Below are 21,864 nucleotides of genomic sequence, written 5' to 3' on the forward strand. Positions count from 1 at the left end.
GCTCACAAGTTACTGTATAAGTCATTAGCACTGGTTGAAGTTTTTGACCAACAGTAGAAAGGGAAAGAGACAGAGCATGTAGGTTTTCATATTTAGATGGTGGCAAAAGGGATATTTCAGGAGCTCCTGGGTTCTTTAAAAAAAATGAAAGAAAAATATTTCTGGAAACCCAGCTCCAGATTGTTAGCAATCTTTGGTCAGCTTCTTCCCTGGGTAATATTTTACTGATGCAGATGGAGAAGAATATCTCTATGACTAAGAATAGATCAGCTAGAGAGACGCTTGTGAACAGATGTGGAAAGGAATATGAAATGATCAAAACAAGGATGACTTTAGTCATCCTTAAGGTCATGATGTTTCTTAACAGATTTTCTAGTTTACAAAGAAAATAATCATTAATCTTAGTCAGAAATCCCAATTAGTCCATCTTGAGGCACAGGTTGTAACACAGTTTAAAAACAAAACAAAATCAAAAATTGACACCTGACCTTTTTTTCTTGAAGCTTTATTTTTTTTTAATTTTGGGTGAAACCATAAGGTTTAAAAATACCTGGAAATAATTTTATAATGAACATATGGTATCTTTAAAATATTTGATTCTTTTATTTCTACTAAATTTTTCTTTCTACACAAACAGAAATTGTTGCTCTTTCTATGTTAGGAAATGGGTTGGCTTTCTTTCTTAGCATGATTGGAGAAGTTAGCATTTGTTGGCAGTTGTCATACAGAACAAGAAATGGAGGGAAGCTTTAACCTGCTATTCAATAGTCAATGTTTGCAAACCACCACTGTAATTATGGCATATTGTCTTAGGCAAGTACCCAGTTTTGACCCATGATTTGCCCAAACTTTTGCCATAATTACAATGAAAATGTTTCAAATTCTGCTCACACCATTTCTTGGAAAGTTTGTCATGCTATAAAATTTACCATGGAGTTTTGAGTCCATTTTATTATGAATTATGTTGGTGTCGAGAGGCTCAGTCATTATCAGCACCCTCTCCCCCTCCCCAGTATGGTAGGTGACATACGTAAAGAGCGTAAGAGACATTTCCTGCCCTAAAAATCTGACAATCCAAACAGACAAGACCAACAAAGGAGGTATCATTATCCCATTTTTACAGATGGGGAACTGAGGCACAGAGAAATCATGAGACTTGCCCAATGTCACACAGTGGTAGTGGACATCTGGGATTGAACCCAGATCTCCTGAGTCCCTGCTATTAGCCATAAAAGTAACTGTCTTTCCTCAGTTTCAATCTCTAATATCAGGGTACAAGAAAGGAAGTCTACAAATCAACTACATTTCAATTTCTTCTCACTTATGTGTCTCCAAGCAATCTTTGTTGTTAGATAATTAACTCTGATACTCTATTCCTGACTTAACTTTTGTGGATAATTGGTACGTTGGGTAAGCCAGGAGATGAGTTGTTTATAATGAAACATCCTGGAGTGGTATATATCCCAGAGGGTAGAAGTAATCAGTTAACAAGTGTTTGAGCTCCCCACCTCCACATTCCCGTCCTTTTGGGAGCTACATTGACCTATCCAGTAGTTGTATGTAATATATAACATTGTAAAAGTATCCCTTTTATACAGAAAAAAGTGGAAAATCTTAATTTGTTCCTTCCTCCTTTACAAATAGGTTAATTCTGATCTAAATATGCATACCCCCAGCTCAGTGGTTTGAGCATTAGCTTGCTAAACCCAGGGTTGTGAGTTCAATCCCTGAGGGGGCCATTTGGGGCAAAAATTGGGGATTGGTCCTGCTTTGAGCAGGGGGTTGGACTAGATGATCTCCTGAGGTCCCTTCCAACCCTGATATTCTATGATTCTATGATTCTAATAATAAAATTCCACTGCTGCCAGAGGTGTAGAGCACAGGTGGCAATAGATGTATAGCACAGGAATTCAGAAGTTATTCTTCACTGTCAAAACAGGATATGTAAAACTGAGAATATTTTAAAGAGCTGTCACATTTTAAACACTGTTGGGGTAAAAATCATTAAGAAAATCCCTCAGCTATGTTACTAATAGTAATTTATAATTCTTAATTCTTACATTATTCAAACAAATTTACTTAGATAATATACATTCTCATTTTCACTCATCTTAGACAATAAAATAGATCAGTCAGTTTCATTTTTGGTTTCAGCACAAGACTGTCATGTTTGGATTACAAGTGCTGAGGAGAATATTCAAATACTAATTAAAAAGGTTTTGGGGAAAAAACCCAACAGCATTAGAAAAACAAAAACAATTTACATTAATGAAAAATATATACTTTATAAACACAACTGGGACCTAAATTTGATGGTTCTCTTCTTGGTATAAGTTTTTTTTTACTAGGATTCCTTATATTTAATAAGATATTCACTGTTCTGGTTGGTTTGTTTGTTTTTTTTAAGAGGTGACCTGAAAGTGATACTCAGATATTCACACAACTATTTCTTAGTCAGGGATGAAAAGACATAACAGCAAAACTACAGACAGTTGAGATTCAGGGGAAAAAAAAGAATTCACTAAGTCTGATAATTTAAAGAAGCAAAATGGTACTAATTTTGTTCCAAGGGAAAATGCTGCTTATAAAAAGATATGTTTATTCTTTCTTTTCTATTCACAGCACTATTATTTGTTTCCAAATAGCAAATGAAAATGAAAAAAAAACACTTTAATCTCTTTTTCCATTCTCACCTTTTATGCAGAATTTCTTTCCCTTAGAAGAATGGAGATTCAAGAAAAAGGAACTGTGGATTTTTTTTTTTACTTTGGTACTTTGTGTTTTTTTCCAGATGCAATTCAACTGAAAATAACACTTGAAGTCAACCAATTGTTATTTAATGAACTGCATCCTCCTGACCCAGAGGAGGCAGTGACTTTCTTAAAGCAATAAGTTTCTGTGATTTTGTTCCAGGGTACGTGTTTGTGGTAATCATAACTAATATTTCACTCCATCTCCTGACACTGTTACACAACATTTATTGAAAGCATATTTGATGGTAATGAAGTTTCTATTAACTATGATTAAGTTTCATAAAGCACCTGAAGATAATTTAAGATGTGCACGAGCAGAAAATGAAACATTTGGTTTAGAACATTAGGAAATGTAATTGATTAAATTATCTCATTTACAATAAGTGCTTTCCATGAGCCATGGAGGGCACACATTTCCTCCAGTTTGCCGTTACAGTTTGTTAGGAGATATCAAAGATTTCTCTAGCTTTTATTCTCTGTCTCTCTTCACTTTGCTCTCTTTTTGTACCCTCCAGCCTCTGGAAATCTCTCTCTCCTACAATCATTCTTTGAGCATGTGAAAGTCTTAACAGATATGAAACCAGTCAAAGCCAGAGAACCATGCATAAGGCTATTTCGCAGAACAGGTTGTTTCTTAATTATCTTCATAATTGATTGATTTCACATCAGTGATGATTCATGTAGTCTTAAACTAAGACCCTGTTTTCACTGAACAGTAACAAGCTGTATTTATATAATGTACTTTTAGCTCACAGATTAAGGAAACACCATTTAATTCCCCTAGGAGCCTCATGCACTAAAATGGACTCCATTAAGGTTTTATTTTTAATAAATCAGAAATTAAAGCTGTTTGACGGATTCACTTTTAGGATCCAATAATTAAATAGGAGATTCATAGATAAAAATGCGACAGTTGCTCAAGATAAGTTACAAAATAAATCAATAGTTCAGGGCAGAATGGGGATGGTCCCATTAAGACAAATTTAGAAGTGCATGAAAATGCAAGCCAACCATGGAATGTTTTACAGTTTGCTTTTCATTTTGAATATCCATAGAAATATTTCATAATTGGAAAAAGCACAGGGGAAATGCTCTTATTCAAGGACTCTGCGCAACCCAAGCAATAAAATGTAATAAAGATCGTTATATGTAGGACACCCACAGAACTCCAATGTGTTACAAAATGAGAAACTGAAGGCCAAGTTCCTTCAGCCTGCCAAGAGGTGCAGCTATCTAGGAGGATAATTATTCTTTTTTATTATTACTTTTATTGCATCACATTTTTGGAACTAAGTTATACATCCTCAATCTGAGTGGATATTATGAGTATCAGTGGACGAGATGCATTATGAAAGAATAATTTTGGTTATAAATCCCTGTTTTTTAACAAAAAGAAAAGGAGTACTTGTGGCACCTTAGAGACTAACAAATTTATTAGAGCATAAGCTTTCGTGAGCTACAGCTCACTTCATCGGATGCATTTGGTGGAAAAAACAGAGGAGAGATTTATATACACACACACAGAGAACATGAAACAATGGGTTTATCATACACACTGTAAGGAGAGTGATCACTTAAGATAAGCCATCACCAACAGCAGGGGGGGGGAAGGAGGAAAACCTTTCATGGTGACAAGCAGGTAGGCTAATTCCAGCAGTTAACAAGAATATCAGAGGAACAGTGGGGGGTGGGGTGGGAGGGAGAAATACCATGGGGAAATAGTTTTACTTTGTGTAATGACTCATCCATTCCCAGTCTCTATTCAAGCCTAAGTTAATTGTATCCAGTTTGCAAATTAATTCCAATTCAGCAGTCTCTCGTTGGAGTCTGTTTTTGAAGCTTTTTTGTTGAAGTATAGCCACTCTTAGGTCTGTGATCGAGTGACCAGAGAGATTGAAGTGTTCTCCAACTGGTTTTTGAATGTTATAATTCTTGACGTCTGATTTGTGTCCATTCATTCTTTTACGTAGAGACTGTCCAGTTTGGCCAATGTACATGGCAGAGGGGCATTGCTGGCACATGATGGCATATATCACATTGGTAGATGCGCAGGTGAACGAGCCTCTGATAGTGTGGCTGATGTGATTAGGCCCTATGATGGTATCCCCTGAATAGATGTGTGGACAGAGTTGGCAACGGGCTTTGTTGCAAGGATAGGTTCCTGGGTTAGTGGTTCTGTTGTGTGGTGTGTGGTTGCTGGTGAGTATTTGCTTCAGATTGGGGGGCTGTCTGTAAGCAAGGACTGGTCTGTCTCCCAAGATCTGAGAGAGCGATGGCTCGTCCTTCAGGATAGGTTGTAGATCCTTGATGATGCGTTGGAGGGGTTTTAGTTGGGGGCTGAAGGTGATGGCTAGTGGCGTTCTGTTGTTTTCTTTGTTGGGCCTGTCCTGTAGTAGGTGACTTCTGGGTACTCTTCTGGCTCTGTCAATCTGTTTCTTCACTTCAGCAGGTGGGTACTGTAGTTGTAGGAATGCATGATAGAGATCTTGTAGGTGTTTGTCTCTGTCTGAGGGGTTGGAGCAAATGCGGTTATATCGTAGCGCTTGGCTGTAGACAATGGATCGAGTGGTATGATCTGGATGAAAGCTAGAGGCATGTAGGTAGGAATAGCGGTCAGTAGGTTTCCGATATAGGGTGGTGTTTATGTGACCATCGCTTATTAGCACCGTAGTGTCCAGGAAGTGGATCTCTTGTGTGGACTGGTCCAGGCTGAGGTTGATGGTGGGATGGAAATTGTTGAAATCATGGTGGAATTCCTCAAGAGCTTCTTTTCCATGGGTCCAGATGATGAAGATGTCATCAATGTAGCGCAAGTAGAGTAGGGGCATTAGGGAACGAGAGCTGAGGAAGCGTTGTTCTAAGTCAGCCATAAAAATGTTGGCATACTGTGGGGCCATGCGGGTACCCATCGCAGTGCCGCTGATTTGAAGGTATACATTGTCACCAAATGTGAAATAGTTATGGGTCAGGACAAAGTCACAAAGTTCTGCCACCAGGTTAGCCGTGACAGTATCGGGGATACTGTTCCTGACGGCTTGTAGTCCATCTTTGTGTGGAATGTTGGTGTAGAGGGCTTCTACATCCATAGTGGCTAGGATGGTGTTTTTAGGAAGATCACCAATGGACTGTAGTTTCCTCAGGAAATCGGTGGTGTCTCGAAGATAGCTGGGACTGCTGGTAACGAAGGGCCTGAGGAGGGAGTCTACATAGCCAGACAATCCTGCTGTCAGGGTGCCAATGCCTGAGATGATGGGGCGTCCAGGATTTCCAGGTTTATGGATCTTGGGTAGCAGATAGAATACCCCAGGTCCTGGCTCCAGGGGTGTGTCTGTGCGGATTTGTTCTTGTGCTTTTTCAGGGAGTTTCTTGAGCAAATTCTGTAGTTTCTTTTGGTAACTCTCAGTGGGATCAGAGGGTAATGGCTTGTAGAAAGTGGTGTTGGAGAGCTTCCTAGTAGCCTCTTGTTCATACTCTGACCTATTCATGATGACGACAGCACCTCCTTTGTCAGCCTTTTTGATTATGATGTCAGAGTTGTTTCTGAGGCTGTGGATGGCACTGTGTTCTGCATGGCTGAGGTTATGGGGTAAGCGATGCTGCTTTTCCACAATTTCAGCTTGTGCACGTCGGCGGAAGCAGTCTATGTAGAAATCCAGGCTGCTGTTTCGACCTTCAGGAGGAGTCCACCTAGAATCCTTCTTTTTGTAGTGTTGGCAGGAAGGTCTCTGTGGGTTAATATGTTGGTCAGAGGTGTGTTGGAAATATTCCTTGAGTCTGAGACGTCGAAAATAGGATTCTAGGTCACCACAGAACTGTATCATGTTCGTGGGGGTGGAGGGGCAAAAGGAGAGGCCCCGAGATAGGACAGATTCTTCCGCTGGGCTAAGAGTATAGTTGGATAGATTAACAATATTGCTGGGTGGGTTACGGGAACCATTGTTGTGGCCCCTTGTGGCATATAGTAGTTTAGATAGCTTAGTGTCCTTTTTCTTTTGTAGAGAATCAAAGTGTGTTTTGTAAATGGCTTGTCTAGTTTTTGTAAAATCCAGCCACGAGGAAGTTTGTGTGGAAGGTTGGTTCTTTATGAGAGTATCCAGTTTTGAGAGCTCATTCTTAATCTTTCCCTGTTTGCTGTAGAGGATGTTGATCAGGTGGTTCCGCAGTTTCCTTGAGAGTGTGTGGCACAAGCTGTCAGCATAGTCTGTGTGGTATGTAGATTGTAATGGATTTTTTACCTTCAGTCCTTTCGGTATGATGTCCATCTGTTTGCATTTGGAGAGGAAGATGATGTCTGTCTGTATCTGTGCGAGTTTTTTCATGAAGTTGACAGATTTCCACTCTATACGGCTAAATTCAGTGCCTTGCATAATCACAGGTTTCAGAGTAGCAGCCCTGTTAGTCTGTATTCGCAAAAAGAAAAGGAGTACTTGTGGCACCTTAGAGACTAACAAATTTATTAGAGCATAAGCTTTCGTGAGCTACAGCTCACTTCATCGGATGCATTTGGTGGAAAAAACAGAGGAGAGATTTATATACACACACACAGAGAACATGAAACAATGGGTTTATCATACACACTGTAAGGAGAGTGATCACTTAAGATAAGCCATCACCAACAGCAGGGGGGGGGAAGGAGGAAAACCTTTCATGGTGACAAGCAGGTAGGCTAATTCCAGCAGTTAACAAGAATATAGACCTTGGGAGACAGACCAGTCCTTGCTTACAGACAGCCCCCCAATCTGAAGCAAATACTCACCAGCAACCACACACCACACAACAGAACCACTAACCCAGGAACCTATCCTTGCAACAAAGCCCGTTGCCAACTCTGTCCACACATCTATTCAGGGGATACCATCATAGGGCCTAATCACATCAGCCACACTATCAGAGGCTCGTTCACCTGCGCATCTACCAATGTGATATATGCCATCATGTGCCAGCAATGCCCCTCTGCCATGTACATTGGCCAAACTGGACAGTCTCTACGTAAAAGAATGAATGGACACAAATCAGACGTCAAGAATTATAACATTCAAAAACCAGTTGGAGAACACTTCAATCTCTCTGGTCACTCGATCACAGACCTAAGAGTGGCTATACTTCAACAAAAAGCTTCAAAAACAGACTCCAACGAGAGACTGCTGAATTGGAATTAATTTGCAAACTGGATACAATTAACTTAGGCTTGAATAGAGACTGGGAATGGATGAGTCATTACACAAAGTAAAACTATTTCCCCATGGTATTTCTCCCTCCCACCCCACCCCCCACTGTTCCTCTGATATTCTTGTTAACTGCTGGAATTAGCCTACCTGCTTGTCACCATGAAAGGTTTTCCTCCTTCCCCCCCCCTGCTGTTGGTGATGGCTTATCTTAAGTGATCACTCTCCTTACAGTGTGTATGATAAACCCATTGTTTCATGTTCTCTGTGTGTGTGTATATAAATCTCTCCTCTGTTTTTTCCACCAAATGCATCCGATGAAGTGAGCTGTAGCTCACGAAAGCTTATGCTCTAATAAATTTGTTAGTCTCTAAGGTGCCACAAGTACTCCTTTTCTTTTTGCGAATACAGACTAACAGGGCTGCTACTCTGAAACCTGTGTTTTTTAACAGAGCAAAATACTCTGAACTGTGTTTACTGAACTTCCCCTTATGAAGCCCCATGAAAATTAACTGTCAATTTGACATCTAAAGCCTACTGCATGTATTCCTAAGAATATATACCTTCGGCTGGGATTTCCAAAAGATTGCCAAATAGATGGCCAAACCTCAGTGAATTTTAAATGGGATTTAAGTGCCTAATTCACTTAGGATCCTTATAAAATGTGGCCTTTATGTCTGGGAATTTCAAATAATAATATGCACTTATAGGGAATCTTTCACCAGAAGAATTCAAAGAAATGTTCACACATTCAGACTCAGAACTAGCGCTTCTCAGAAAATAGATTTTCCCCACAACATAACTAGGTCAAAAATATAATCAAAATGTCTTCACTGAAATTCTGGACATTTGGGGGTGTTTTTGTAAAAAGGGAAACCTGAAAACTCAAAAATTTCAGCTGGTTGAGCAAAACCTTTTGTTTATATAGAAATTTTTCATCTGGTCCTGTTTTAACCAAAAAACCACAACAGACCTCAAGAGAGCAATTCTAAGATAAGCATTACTGCAGAAAGAGCCCACAATTGGATTCATAACTGCTGAAGAATAGTCACTTTTTTATATTTAATCTAAAATCTATGATAACTAAGAAGAGGCTTTTGTTAATCCATTTGCCTTTCATATAACTGTTTTATTTAGCTCCTAAATAAATAAAGCAGAATGAAAGAGAAAATGAAAAAAAAATTACAAGACAAAAAACAACTTACTTTGGGGTTTTATTTCATGAAGAAGTTTTTTATCTAAAAGAGAGAGAGAGAGAGAGAGACACAAAGTTGCACTTAATAAATTTACATGGAGTGTATCTATTTCCCATATCACTTTCTGTCTTGCTCTATAAATGAAATGTTTTCTCCTTGTTTGCTGACAATATGAATTTTTTATGTTGTTCATATATTTTCCTTCATCATTAAAAGAAATCTCTTCCAAGGTATTTCTTTCCAGTTATTTCTCAGTTGGTTGTTTTAGTTTCTTTGTTACCTCTCTTGGTTATTTTACTTACACGCACGCACGCACACACGCACGCACAAAACTACTCTTAACTAACTCCTGGCGAGCTCAGATGAAATTAGTCAAGAATCATCTATATTTCTCAATGAAGGATGATGTAATGAAATAAAAATTTAAAGGAAAACTGATTAGTTAAATATTTGTTTAGCAATCAAAAGTACATACATGGTTAATATTCATTCTTATGTGCCTATATATGCAGCACACACAAATACAAGCATGTGTGAGTGTATATCAGTATATATTATATTAGTCATTCACACAATACATTAATTTCCTTTCTGATTTTAGAAATTACTGTGCTTATTTCCTCATTAGATGAAGAATTGTGCCGGTCTCTCTCTCTCTCTCTCTCACACACACACACACACGGCAAGCACTGCAATTTAGGGCCCACTCTTACCACCCTTAACTCATATGAGTATCTCACAGAATTCAGAGAGACTATCTGCATGAGTAACTTTCATTAAAGTAAAAAGAAAAGGAGTACTTGTGGCACCTTAGAGACTAACAAAATTATTAGAGCATAAGCTTTCGTGAGCTACAGCCGATGAAGTGAGCTTATGCTCTAATAAATTTGTTAGTCTCTAAGGTGCCACAAGTACTCCTTTTCTTTTTGCGAATACAGACTAACACAGCTGCTACTCTGAAACCTTTCATTAAAGTATTTTTTATAACCAGTACATAACTAAATAGTGCAATTCACGTCTGCAAGATATAATTGAGGCCAAGAACTTAGTACGATTTTAAAAAGATATATATGGCTAGGATGAAATAATAGAGGTTTGGGTATAAATCTCTCTCTAGCTTCCTGGCATTGGGGAAACTTTCTCAATAAGTGAGCTAATCCATAGTTTTCCATTATAGGGTTTCTTCCTCTGAAGCAACTGGTATTAGCCATTGTCAGAGTCAGGTTAACAGTCTAGATGGACCATTTGAATGCATGATAAAGAAAGGAAACTGGTTATAAGGTGATTTCCGTTATTTTTATTGACAATAAAAAGGGTCAGTGCTACAGTGGTTAAACAAAAGTCCACCATTATTCATTTTGAAAGACTCATTTTTATGTCCTGTAATTAAATGCTGAGCCCCTATGGTACAGTTTTCCTTTAAAATGCTTTATGATGGGAAATTGGGTACATAGATGGTGAATGATCCACAAATCATTTAATTTGAGATGGAAATAAACATACCCCTCCCGCAAACACAGATTACAATCTACAGTAGATCTGAATAGAAATGAAATGAGTTTGGTGTTCTCTTCCTGCTAAATGGCAGAACCAGAAGCCATCTGTCCAAAATCAACATGGCTGGCTGGCTAAGGTATGGAAAAGCAGAATGTTTTGGTGTTTATGATGCACTGGCAAAGGATGCTTGTAGTGCATCGGTTTGTAACCTGGCAAGCTTTTGTGGGCACTGGGGGAAAAAATCAATGTTTTTTCAAGATAAAACATGTAACTTTAAAGCAAAGAGATAAAAAATAAAACACACACACACACACACACACACACACACAATATCCTTCTCATTGGATTCTACATAGAAACCCACCAAGAAAACTATACAACAGAGAACAACAGTATGGAATGGCCACTGAAATAAGCAACATATGCACAAGAAACTGACAGAAACTTAGGACTGCCTCTAACCAAAGTGATCTGTCATTTTTGCTTTCACAAGTCATTCTCTGTTTTTCTCAAGCTTGGTGATGCTATGGCAATCTTTTCTAATTAAAAATACACACGTGTGGGGGGGAGAGTAAAAAACCCCACAAAACTCCACCCTCATTCTGTTCACGAGGGGAAGGCAATCTGATGTCTAATTTTTAGAGACTGAGAGAAAATGGATTAGTGCATAGCTTCTGCACTTGTAATGCCAACCAGGCATTACCCATCATGATGTATCTTTACTTTACAAAAAACTGGTGTCCTTTTAGGCAAGAAGATTAGGTGCAAATGGAGAAATGAACCTTCATTTAGCTGGCAAATACTTCATTGATTTGCTGCTGTTGGTCTGAAAGCTTGTTTTAGAGTCACATTCTTATTGCTGGACCTCACTAGCCATTTTTGTACCCCGGACAATTAGCAATTTTTGAAATATAACTGTTTTGGTCTCTCCTAACTACTCTACCTAGTTCTTCATGATAAACTCCTTCCCCTGACCTAACGTGTATGAATTTGGCATTAATAGATGTCTTCATGTCACATTCCACGACAGACAACAGATGAAATTTTTGCAATTTGGCTATGAATGACTGGTCTGTGAATATGGCCAAAACACACTCACCCAGAATGGTATATTACCATGCACGCTATGGGGCAACTTGATATGGGTACTTGATGAAACTCCCAACCCTAAGTATTTAAGAGGAGATTGGACCAAAAACTTATGGGTTTAGTATACTGAAAAATTCTGTGCTATTGAAGTCAAATAGAATAGATGACCAAGGAATTATTTTCCAACAATTGTCTTCTATCATAGTTATTTATGCAAACATTTAACGAAAAATAATTTTAACTTTCCAGATGGTCGAAATGGTTAAACACAATCTGCAACTCATGTGAATTTGGAAAACCGAAAAAATATTGTATTGCTGAAGACAGAATCAATCATTTGCCAAACATACTATAGATTCCAGAAAAGACAGGTGGTGTATATCAAAATGATACCAAAAATTAGGACTTGATAAGTTCATATGCACTTATATTTAGAACTCCTATTAATACACCAGCCTTGCTCATTCTGCATTGCCCTTTCAATCATCAACATTCATACTGGTTATCATTGTGTAAACCTAGCATTGTACTCCTAATGGAAAGGGAAAAATGAATTCTGGAATAACACATTTGCGTCAAGATCCAAAATGGATTTAGTTTGGTAAATGTGAAGGGAATTTGAGGGAAAGGTTAGTTTTGTTCCCCATCTCCAGCACCTACATTTCTATTAGGCTGTCTCCCTGCCAATGCACCATGGTTCTCTACAGCATAATATCCAGTCTAGTTTTAAACAACATAAGAAAGCGTCCAAACTTCCCTCGGGAGACATTCTCCAGTGGTGAGATGGAACAGTAGAATAGTTTCCTACTAATTCAGCCCCATTTTAACCCTATCAGTTTACTGTAATCATTCAGTCTCCCTCCAGGGTTTTTAGACCCCTTAAATAGCTAATATTTAGCCTTGCTTCTCTTACTTATTTTAAATGAGAGCTGTGTAAGCAACAAGTATAGACATCTTCAGAAAACCATATTCACTACTGTTTGTCCAACATTTGTGTATTACCATGATTTGGATTCATTTTTTTTTTTGGAGGGAAGGTCCTTATTTAACTACTTTATTCCTTGTTCTGCCTCAAAGATTTCACTTCCTGGAGAACCACTGTTTCAGCTGAGAACTGGATTCCCATGAAATCTACCTAACCTCCCAACTGGTCACTGAAATTTTCATTTAATAAATGAAAGTTTGAAAATTCTTTCTAAGGATTAGAACTTTTCCTACCTAGAAAGAACTGCTGGTATCTGCAATCCCTATCTGCAATTTAGGGTTTCCATCTTGCCTTTGTAAGAGTCCATACTTGTTAAGTACAGAAATGTTTCATTTCTATTTTTGCCTCATGAAAGGAAGAAAGTTAACAAGTTGTGCCTGAGATAAATAACCTCCAAGAGATTAGTTTTCTGAAGCACTGCACTGCATTTCCCTCACAATTCCCTGTGGGATGTAAAGCAGAGCTGGTAAGGCACATATTGGAACACGAAGGAAAATAAAAACCAGACAGGATAATTGCATCAATTCCTATTAGCTGCGAAAGCAATTATGGCCCTAAAAATAATTTGACATAACTATATACATACAGCATGACCCATAAATGAGTAATGATATCACACTCCAAGATGAAAGAGACAAGAGACACTTAATATTTCAGTCTAATTGAATTAACACATAAGGAGATTCAAGTTCTGGTGCAAACACATGCTCCCCACCACCTGCCATCCCATCAAAACCAGGAGAGCAACCTATTTAAAAAATGAAACACATAATGGGCCAGACCTGATCTCAGCTCCACTGGTATAAACCTAGAGTAAATCCTTTTAAATCATTGGGCTTCAGTCTTCTTTCTCTTACAGCAGCGTGGCATCATCAACTTTCAGTACAGTTACTCCTTACATAGAATGATAATACTGAGAACAGACTTGACCCCAAATTTTGCTATCTCAGGTACAACACCTATGGACCGGTTTCTGACTCCAATGTTGGGTGAGCAATCACTAATGTGTGCAACAAAAAGAAATCTGCAATTACAGTTTCCTCGGCTCCTTTTTCTCCTTGCAAAAGGAGTAGAAACCATAATCTATACAATGAGAGATTTGCATGTAAATCAACCAATTATAGATTTTTTTTTTCAGGTTAGGCATTATTCAGTGCCAGCCAAGAGTTTAATTCTGATCATTTAAATAATATCATTTTGATGTCAATACATATGTTCCTAATAGTCTTCTACTTTAAACTCCTTTTAATTTCAGTAATCTAGTTTGCTTTTCACAATTAATCCCATTTATCCTTTTCAAATAACTAGTTCATTTTCACTGTCCAAGCTGCACCGAACACTGTGTTAAATTTCATTTACTTGTGTTCATTCAAATACATGAAATAGAAACTATTGTTATTGTGACTTGCTCCCAACGATTTAACAACTCCTCCTCCCAAGCATACAAACAAAGAGACCTCCAACTCATTCACATATTTCAAAATTATAAAAAAATTACTCACATAAGGTTTTTAACCTTATTCTCCCATCACCATCCAATTTTTCTTTTTTAAATAAAGCTTGCATTTAGAGCCAAAATTATTTTACAGTGCTCCTTTTCTCATTCAAATTCTTTGTATATATTATTTTACAGATTTTGCAACTCACAGAATCATAGACCCATAGGTTAGAAGGGACAGCAAGGATCATCTAGGTCAAATCCCCTGCCAAGATGCAGGATTGTTGCCTCAACCATCCAAGGCAGATGGCTATCTGGCCTCTTTTTGAAAACTTCCAGTGAAGGAAATTTCACTACTTCCCTAGGCAGTTTGTTCCATTATCCTACTGTTCTTACAGTTAGGAATTTTTTCCTGAGATTTAATCTCAATCGGCTATAGTGTAGTTTGACCCCATTGCGCTCCTCGTCCTGCTTTTTTTTTTATGGAAGCCTTTCAAGTATATAAAAACCACTATCATGTCCTCCCTTAATTTTATTTTTTCCAAACGAAAAATACCCAGTTCCTTCAGCCTTTGCTCCTGTGACTTCCATTCCATCCCTTTGATCATCTTTGTTGCTCACCTCAGGATCCTTTCCAGTTTCTCTACATCCTTTTCTATATACTGGTGACCAAAACTGGACACACTAGTCCAACTGAGGCCTAACCAGTGTCAAGTAGAGTGGTACTATCACCTCCCATGACTTGCAGGCTATGCCTCTGCTAATGCAACCCAAAATTACATTTGTTTTTTTTTTGCAACAGCGTCGTACACTTGACTCATGTGAAGTCCCCTTTGCAAAAAAAGATCTGCTAGAGAGACAGAAGATTTTTGCTCTGCTACAAACTGTTCCCAGACCTACTCTATTTAGTTAATTACTGGACAGAAGAGTTTGTGTTGTTGTTTTCAAGAAAAATAATTATACCAAAAATTGAGTGTATAGAGTCACTATCTCTTTAAATATTAAGCCCCACAGAAGTACTAGAATTCTGTGGGAAAAGGCAAGATTACTTAAGTGAAATTATTTTTATGCTAAGTTTGGCAATGCATTTTTTTCAGTTTACTGTAATGAAATTAGCCAGATGAGGCAGACATTCTAAAATTATTATTTGTATTGCAGTAGCACCAATGGGCCCCAGGCATGGACCATGATCCAGTTACGCTAGGCACTCTACAAACACAGAACAAGAGGCTGGTCCCTGCCCCAGAAAATTTATAAACCAAGTAAAGTAAACTAACCAAAATACACTAAATAAACCAGGGCATTACTGAACAAATGTTGTTGCCATGTCACAGCTTTTTGGCAGCCCACATGAAAGGAGCTGCTGGGTTTCTTTCCAGTTTTCAGTTAGATAAATGTCCACATTGTAAAACCACCATCAGTGACGTTCACTGATCCCCTTGCCTGGGATATGAACTTCCTTTTATCCCTGAGAACTAGAGTTCCTCCTGGTAAGCAGTGGGACACATTAACAGGGTAGTAGAGTGAATAAAGCAAAAACAGCTAAAGCTGTACCATATCCATTCTGTGGATAAACAGAGGACTTGTGTCTCGCCCAGGGTTGTCAGTATGACACCTTTCATTTAAATTTAATAAGAGAAAAAGTGGCTTTGCTGCACTGTACCTGCATCTGTAATCAGTGGTCTTATTTGTGTCTTGAAGCATAAGTCACTTTTAAAAAAAATATTATCATTATTTATTTGTTTCCCGACAAAGAAGATGGATTGGCAACAGGTTCTTTACATTCTGAAGTTTCTTTGCTTTCAATCACAATTGTAGAATTTCCTCAACTCGGATCTCTGGAAAACCAAAGGTGCTAATAATCCCTTCTAAAGGAAATCTGCTTTATCTTCAGGACCCAAAACTACTGGGTTTGTAATTGTGGGAACAAGTGGAAAGAGTCAAACTCTCTTTTGTATGAGACTAGGTAAAAAGCACCATTCAGAACTGCCCACATCCCAAGAACATTCTGCTTCTGCCAATGGGACTTACAATCAAGCTCTTCTCTAAAGGTACAGTCCATACAGATTCCAGTCTGAATGCCATATTACAGGGTACAGCAGCAGATGAGTGTATTACAGCTAAAGGTAGGTCATTAAAAGAAACTGGACTCGAAGAGCACGTTTTCAGTCAATTAACTGAGGTACCCAAGTGTGTGAGATTCACTCTGCAGAATCTTACAGATTTCTGGTTTTTGATATGGAAAACATTCCCACTTGACATGTGTCTGGTTTTCAGTGGTTGTTCCTAAATTTGAGAACTGGGACAGTACAGAGGCTAAGCAAAAAGTCCAAGTTTACTGAGTGTATCACTGCCAGGTCCAGAAATAGAATTCAAATATAATACGAGACAGATTCCCCCTCATCTACCATAGAAATGTGTCTGAGGAAAGTCTCTTGTAGCTGAGTTCACTGCTTCTACACAGAGCTCCACCAGTGCATTTTTTGAAGACATGTTTTTTTAAAACTCCTGGAGTCAATATCAAGTATCAGGTGTGGTCCTCAGGAGACACTTGGCTGGCATAGCCCTACGTTTCTGTGTTCCTGCAACATCCAAGAGGCACTTGAACCAATATTAAAGTGATAATTCACTGCAGACAGTCATGATAGGGTTCATTGTAAAAAAAATTCTCCTGGCAAGGGCATTCAGAGACAAGGCTACAGATTGCACCTAGATGGACTGCTCAGAAAGAACCAAAATGCCTAAGAAAGGGGAAATTAACCCTTTGGAAATGGTTGGAAAAGCTGCACAACAGAGGCCTGTCAGATAATATACACTATTAACAATACAACAATACTCAGATGCTCCAGTCAGGATCTGTGTCCCATTGTGCTCAGCCCTGTACAAACCACAGGGAGATTGTATCCTTGCCCTGAGATCATGAAACTACCACAATAAATACAGGTAAATTTATCTAGCACTGATATTTGTGATATGCTCTTTTGACAAATTTAACCACCCCTCAGGCAATGAGCTCCTTTGCACACTGTCACGATAATTCTAGGAGGCAACTCTGTCCCTCCATCTTTAATGTATAAGTATGGCATGAGACACTTTAGGCAAGGTACTGGTATTATACTGCACAGTGTAAGTGGAGGGAATTATCATTGCAGCTTCCAGAAGTGAAAGCAGATCCCTTTACCTTTCTAGCAAAACTTCAGTAAAATCAACAGGGAACACTTTAGGGACACTTTCTATAAGAAACATCCAGATACTACTGATGAGGGCCATAGAATAGCTAGCAGGCCACCTGCATGACTGCCATAAACGTGGATACGTGCTGCAGTGCACAGCTACATCCTTGTATGCCCCTTTCAGTACATACTTCTGATAGGTCACACCATGGTAACAACTTGAGATTGATTTTCAATGGATATACTAATATGCATATTGTAGAAATACGCAGGAAGGCATGCGGGACGTAGCAAGCATCTGTGGGGAAGGGCATTCATCTCAGGCATAGCAGGGAGAAAGAACAATGAGCATCTTACATTCACCACAGGCTGATCCTCAAATGCTGAATGAATTCTGTATCCCACGGATTCTCACTAACTATTCTGCTTATACCCAAGAAAACAAATAAATTGTAAATCCTGCCTATGCTCTCTTAACCAATCAATGGTTGTTAATTTAATGTCTCAGAAGCTGGAGGGACTGTGCTGTAGCACTGGAAATCTCAGCTAATGAATGAGCGATCACATGACCACATTTAAAAAAAAAAAAGCCAGGCTTGGGATCTTTAAAGTTGAAGGGGTGTAGGCGTTGAAATACAAACTCTTTTGAAAATCCTTAGATAATTTAATATCTTAAGCTTCACCATCTACAAAAGTTACTAATGGCCATAAAATAAAAGGTAATCAAATCTCATGCTGAAAGATGAGCTGTTTCCCAGATGGGGTCATAAAGGTACCACTTTCTTCCCATCGAATGTACACCTTTGTGCAACTGGTTAGGCACAATATACTTTTTCCTTTAATTCTTCCTTTGAATTTCTACATAGAGTAGTAGGCATTAACGGAGGAAAGACACCATTGGAAACCGCCATACCAGATCAGAGTATTATTCTCATTCAGCTAGCAGATGTTGGACCTATATAGAGAGGATGTCCTACTAGTTAAAGGCATTTTAGACATGGTAGTGAGAAGGGGAAGCAGTGCAAGCTAGAGACTTCAGGCCGACCACCACATCCGAACCGGATTGCAAATGCTATTGAATTCAGCAGATCTGCACTAGGGAGGGATTTGGCTGCTGGATGATGAAGCAACACTACAAATTTAGAGCAGTCTGAAAGTGTTCAATGCCACAGGTAGCCACAACAGCCAGTGCCAGTTCTGTGCAAGGCACGTTGCCCTACAGGGGATGGACCTATGCAGGAGACGTTCCCTTTATCATCCAATAAAACTGCAGTAAACTACTTATAAACTATAGTGAATAAAAGGTAAGTTCAAACACTGAGTGATTAACACAGATGTCAGGAACCCTTTAATTTAAAAAAAAAGCAATAGATCCACAGTTCTCAAAACACTTTGCATAAGGAAAGTCATTATCCCCACTTTACAGATGGCTTACCCAGCAGGTCTGTGGCAGAACTAGGAATAGACCCTGGGTCTCCTGATTCCCAGTCCAGTGCTTTGGCCACCACAGAACACTGCCACACTAACTGGATTAGATTGGAGCCTAAGCTCCAAAGGAAACTATTTAAAAATAAAACAAACTTGGTTTGTTTGTTTTTTCAATTCACTTATTTCAGTCCTAGAGTCCCTGATTGTTCCCAAAGCTGCCATTTTATTGCTATAATGAGATGAGGTGACAACATTGCTTCATGGAAATGGAACTGAATGTAACAGAGGAATAAACTTCTTAATTTCTCATTTATTTCAAGAATATGCAGCTGTCCCAGATGTTCTGCACCTCTAAGTTGATATTTCAGCTGCAGCCCTGATTTTTCTTGGATCCTTAGTTGTTATCACAGCAATCACAATGTGCTAAATGCTTTCCAAACATTCAAAAAGCATCAGGATCTTGTTGCAAGGAGTTCACACTTAACATGCAGAGCTTAAATCAGCCCTTAGTTACACCTTTGAAATTTTACTGAGTTGCAAAGGTGCAAATGAGAACTGAATCTGACCCAAATTATCTAAGGCACCAACAAGACACATGTTGGTGCTTCACCCATTTAATCCCATGAGAAGTTGGAAAGCTAAAGGACTTGTTCCAATAGTGTGAAATACACTTCTGCTGGGTGACTCACTGGGGCAAAATTGTACATACATGAAGGATTTTTACATGGCTTACCAGAATCAACCAACTGGTGCTGTCCATATGAAGTGAGCCTGGCCTGTACAGGTTACACTTCCTAAATCCTGATAAATTATTCACTTTGGGCCTAACAGAGAGGCCCTTGAAGTCAGAGTGAGCCTTATAATTGACTTCAGGGGGCTTTGCCTCAGGCCATAACGAAGAGCCAAGAGTCAAATGAATTTCAAATTGGCAGATACACAACTCCCTGAAAATGTATTCCAACATCTGTAAGGATTTCAGCCACGAGCCTCCATGTGAGTGATGGTGTTGCATTCTAGAGCCCTGCAGTCAGGCATCTCTTTCAGAAGGAAATGCCTTCAGGTCGCTGTTAATGAGAGGGGTCATTGTCATGTCACCTACCTTGAATACAAAGCCCTTCGGTGCAATTCTCAGATTCTTGACTAAAGCCCTCACAGAATTTTCCTCCATTTCTTGGAGGTGGAGCTGTACATTCCCGAATTCTCAGATGCTCACATTCTGGGCTGCAGACTGACCATTCGCTCCACACCTCCCAACTACCATCCACTAAAAAGGAAGAAAAGTAAACATGATCACTATGTGTTATCTGCCCAGCTGGTGGGATCAGACTGTACTGAACGCTACCTGCTTCACTGGTTATTCAGATGTGTTCAGAGTTACTTTTAAAGAAACCTAAGTCCCCCACTCAGGGGGACTTAACAACTGGAGCACACACTATCAATCTCAAGAAATGTCTGTACAGAAGATGAGCTTTATTTCTGGATAAGAGCTACATAATACTGATTTTAAAGATGCAGGCCATGTCTGATGACACATATCTAGCATCTATTATCCAGAAAGATCCTAAAGATCTTTAGGATTCTAATGGTCTTCTCTCCCATATTATACAGATCTCCACCACTGAAACACAGCCACCTCTGGGGTGGAACACAGCATCTTTCTGAGGCTATGTCTACACTAACACTTCTGCAGGTAAAACTTATGTTGCTCAGGGGTAGGAAAAAACCACCTCCTGACTGACATAAGTTACACTGACAAAAGCATCGGTGTGGACAGCACTATGTTGGTGGGAGATGCTCTCCCGCCAAGATAGCTACCACCATTTATCGACTGTGGTTTAATTATGCTGACAGGAAAGCTCTCTCCCATCAGCATAGAGTGGCTACACCGGAGATCTTACAGCGGCATAGCTGCAGTGGTACAGTGTAGACAGTCTAAATAGATTTCAGAGTAGCAGCCATGTTAGTCTGTATTTGCAAAAAGAAAAAGAGGACTTGTGGCACCTTAGAGACTAACAAATGTATTTGAGCATAAGCTTTCATGAGCTACAGCTCACTTCATCGCTGTAGCTCACGAAAGCTTATGCTCAAATACATTTGTTAGTCTCTAAAGTGCCACAAGTCCTCCTTTTCTTTTAGTCTAAATAGAGTTCAGTAGCAATATCTAACAGTTTAGGGCAGAAAGTAAAGACCATCACCTACAGCCAATAAAAAACTGTAAGGGGGAATCTGATAGATATTTCTTCATAATGCAGCTATTAGCTCCTAGTGTTCATCCAAAATTCAGCTCCAAAGAGGCCGAAGTGTGAAGGTTTCACACAACTCTAGAGCAGGAACAGTGTTGACATTTACAAAAAGAGCACCGATGACTTTGGTGGTCTCTCTTTAATGCCCTGAGTGAGATCTAGGATCAGTATGTCTCTGACTTATCTGTAGTTCTCTCTGTCCCCACTCACACCCTAAAAGCATTCCACATTTCCGTCTACACTTCTTACACACAAGTCAGGTGAACACAGGCACTTAAGAGTCTTTTAAATCCCAAATCAGTAAATACTGGGCCAAAGCCTATACAAGTTAATGGAGAGACTCCCACCAATTTAAATGAGGTAAGAATCAGGCCCAACAAAAATACTAAATCTTAAAATTATACACACACACCAGTTTTGTTTACTCACATGTGTTGGACATACCCTCACTTCCCCAAAATAAGACAAATAGTGTTTCAGGTGAACAAGAGAGGCAATACACTGTCTCAAGGGACATAACTATGCTTCAGTTATAACCTCAGTTTGGTATACAAAGGGAAAATGCATTTTAAAGCAAAGCATTTGAAAACCAAACCATCCTTTATTTACTTATTATGTCCCGAACTCAGGGTTCTGTGTTTCTCCTGTTAAAGTTACCAACATCACTAAGCCCTACATTCAAGAGGTATGGAATGGAGTGCTGTACCAAGTTTTAAGGGGGACCAGTCCTTGAATATGTGGAGACCTCTCTTTATATCACAACAAGCACTGTTTAGTGCCTAAGCACCCAGGTGAATTCACTGGGCACCAAGTACCCTACCAGATCAGGTCACAGATGATTGTAACATTTTTTGCTATTGCACAAAAAGATAAAAAGCACAGACTATGAACTTCGGT

At 39.0% G+C, this 21,864-nt stretch overlaps 1 protein-coding gene across 7 annotated transcripts in view; it reads right to left on the reverse strand.

Moving 5' to 3' along the window:
* UNC5D (unc-5 netrin receptor D) overlaps positions 1–21,864 on the reverse strand; it is a 441,192-nt gene that overhangs the window by 60,772 nt on the left and 358,556 nt on the right. For 5 of the 7 annotated variants that reach the window (XM_038384983.2, XM_043503014.1, XM_043503013.1 and 2 more), the window contains one exon: positions 19,824–19,988. In XM_038384983.2, coding sequence (XP_038240911.1) covers positions 19,824–19,988 — 165 coding nt within the window. Of the gene's footprint in view, positions 1–9,123; positions 9,157–19,823; positions 19,989–21,864 lie in introns of all 7 variants that reach the window. The other 2 variants (XM_038384980.2, XM_038384986.2) reach the window with 1 other exon arrangement.

Source organism: Dermochelys coriacea, chromosome 26, assembly GCF_009764565.3.
Source record: "Dermochelys coriacea isolate rDerCor1 chromosome 26, rDerCor1.pri.v4, whole genome shotgun sequence".
In the NCBI taxonomy this organism is placed as follows: domain Eukaryota; kingdom Metazoa; phylum Chordata; order Testudines; family Dermochelyidae; genus Dermochelys; species Dermochelys coriacea.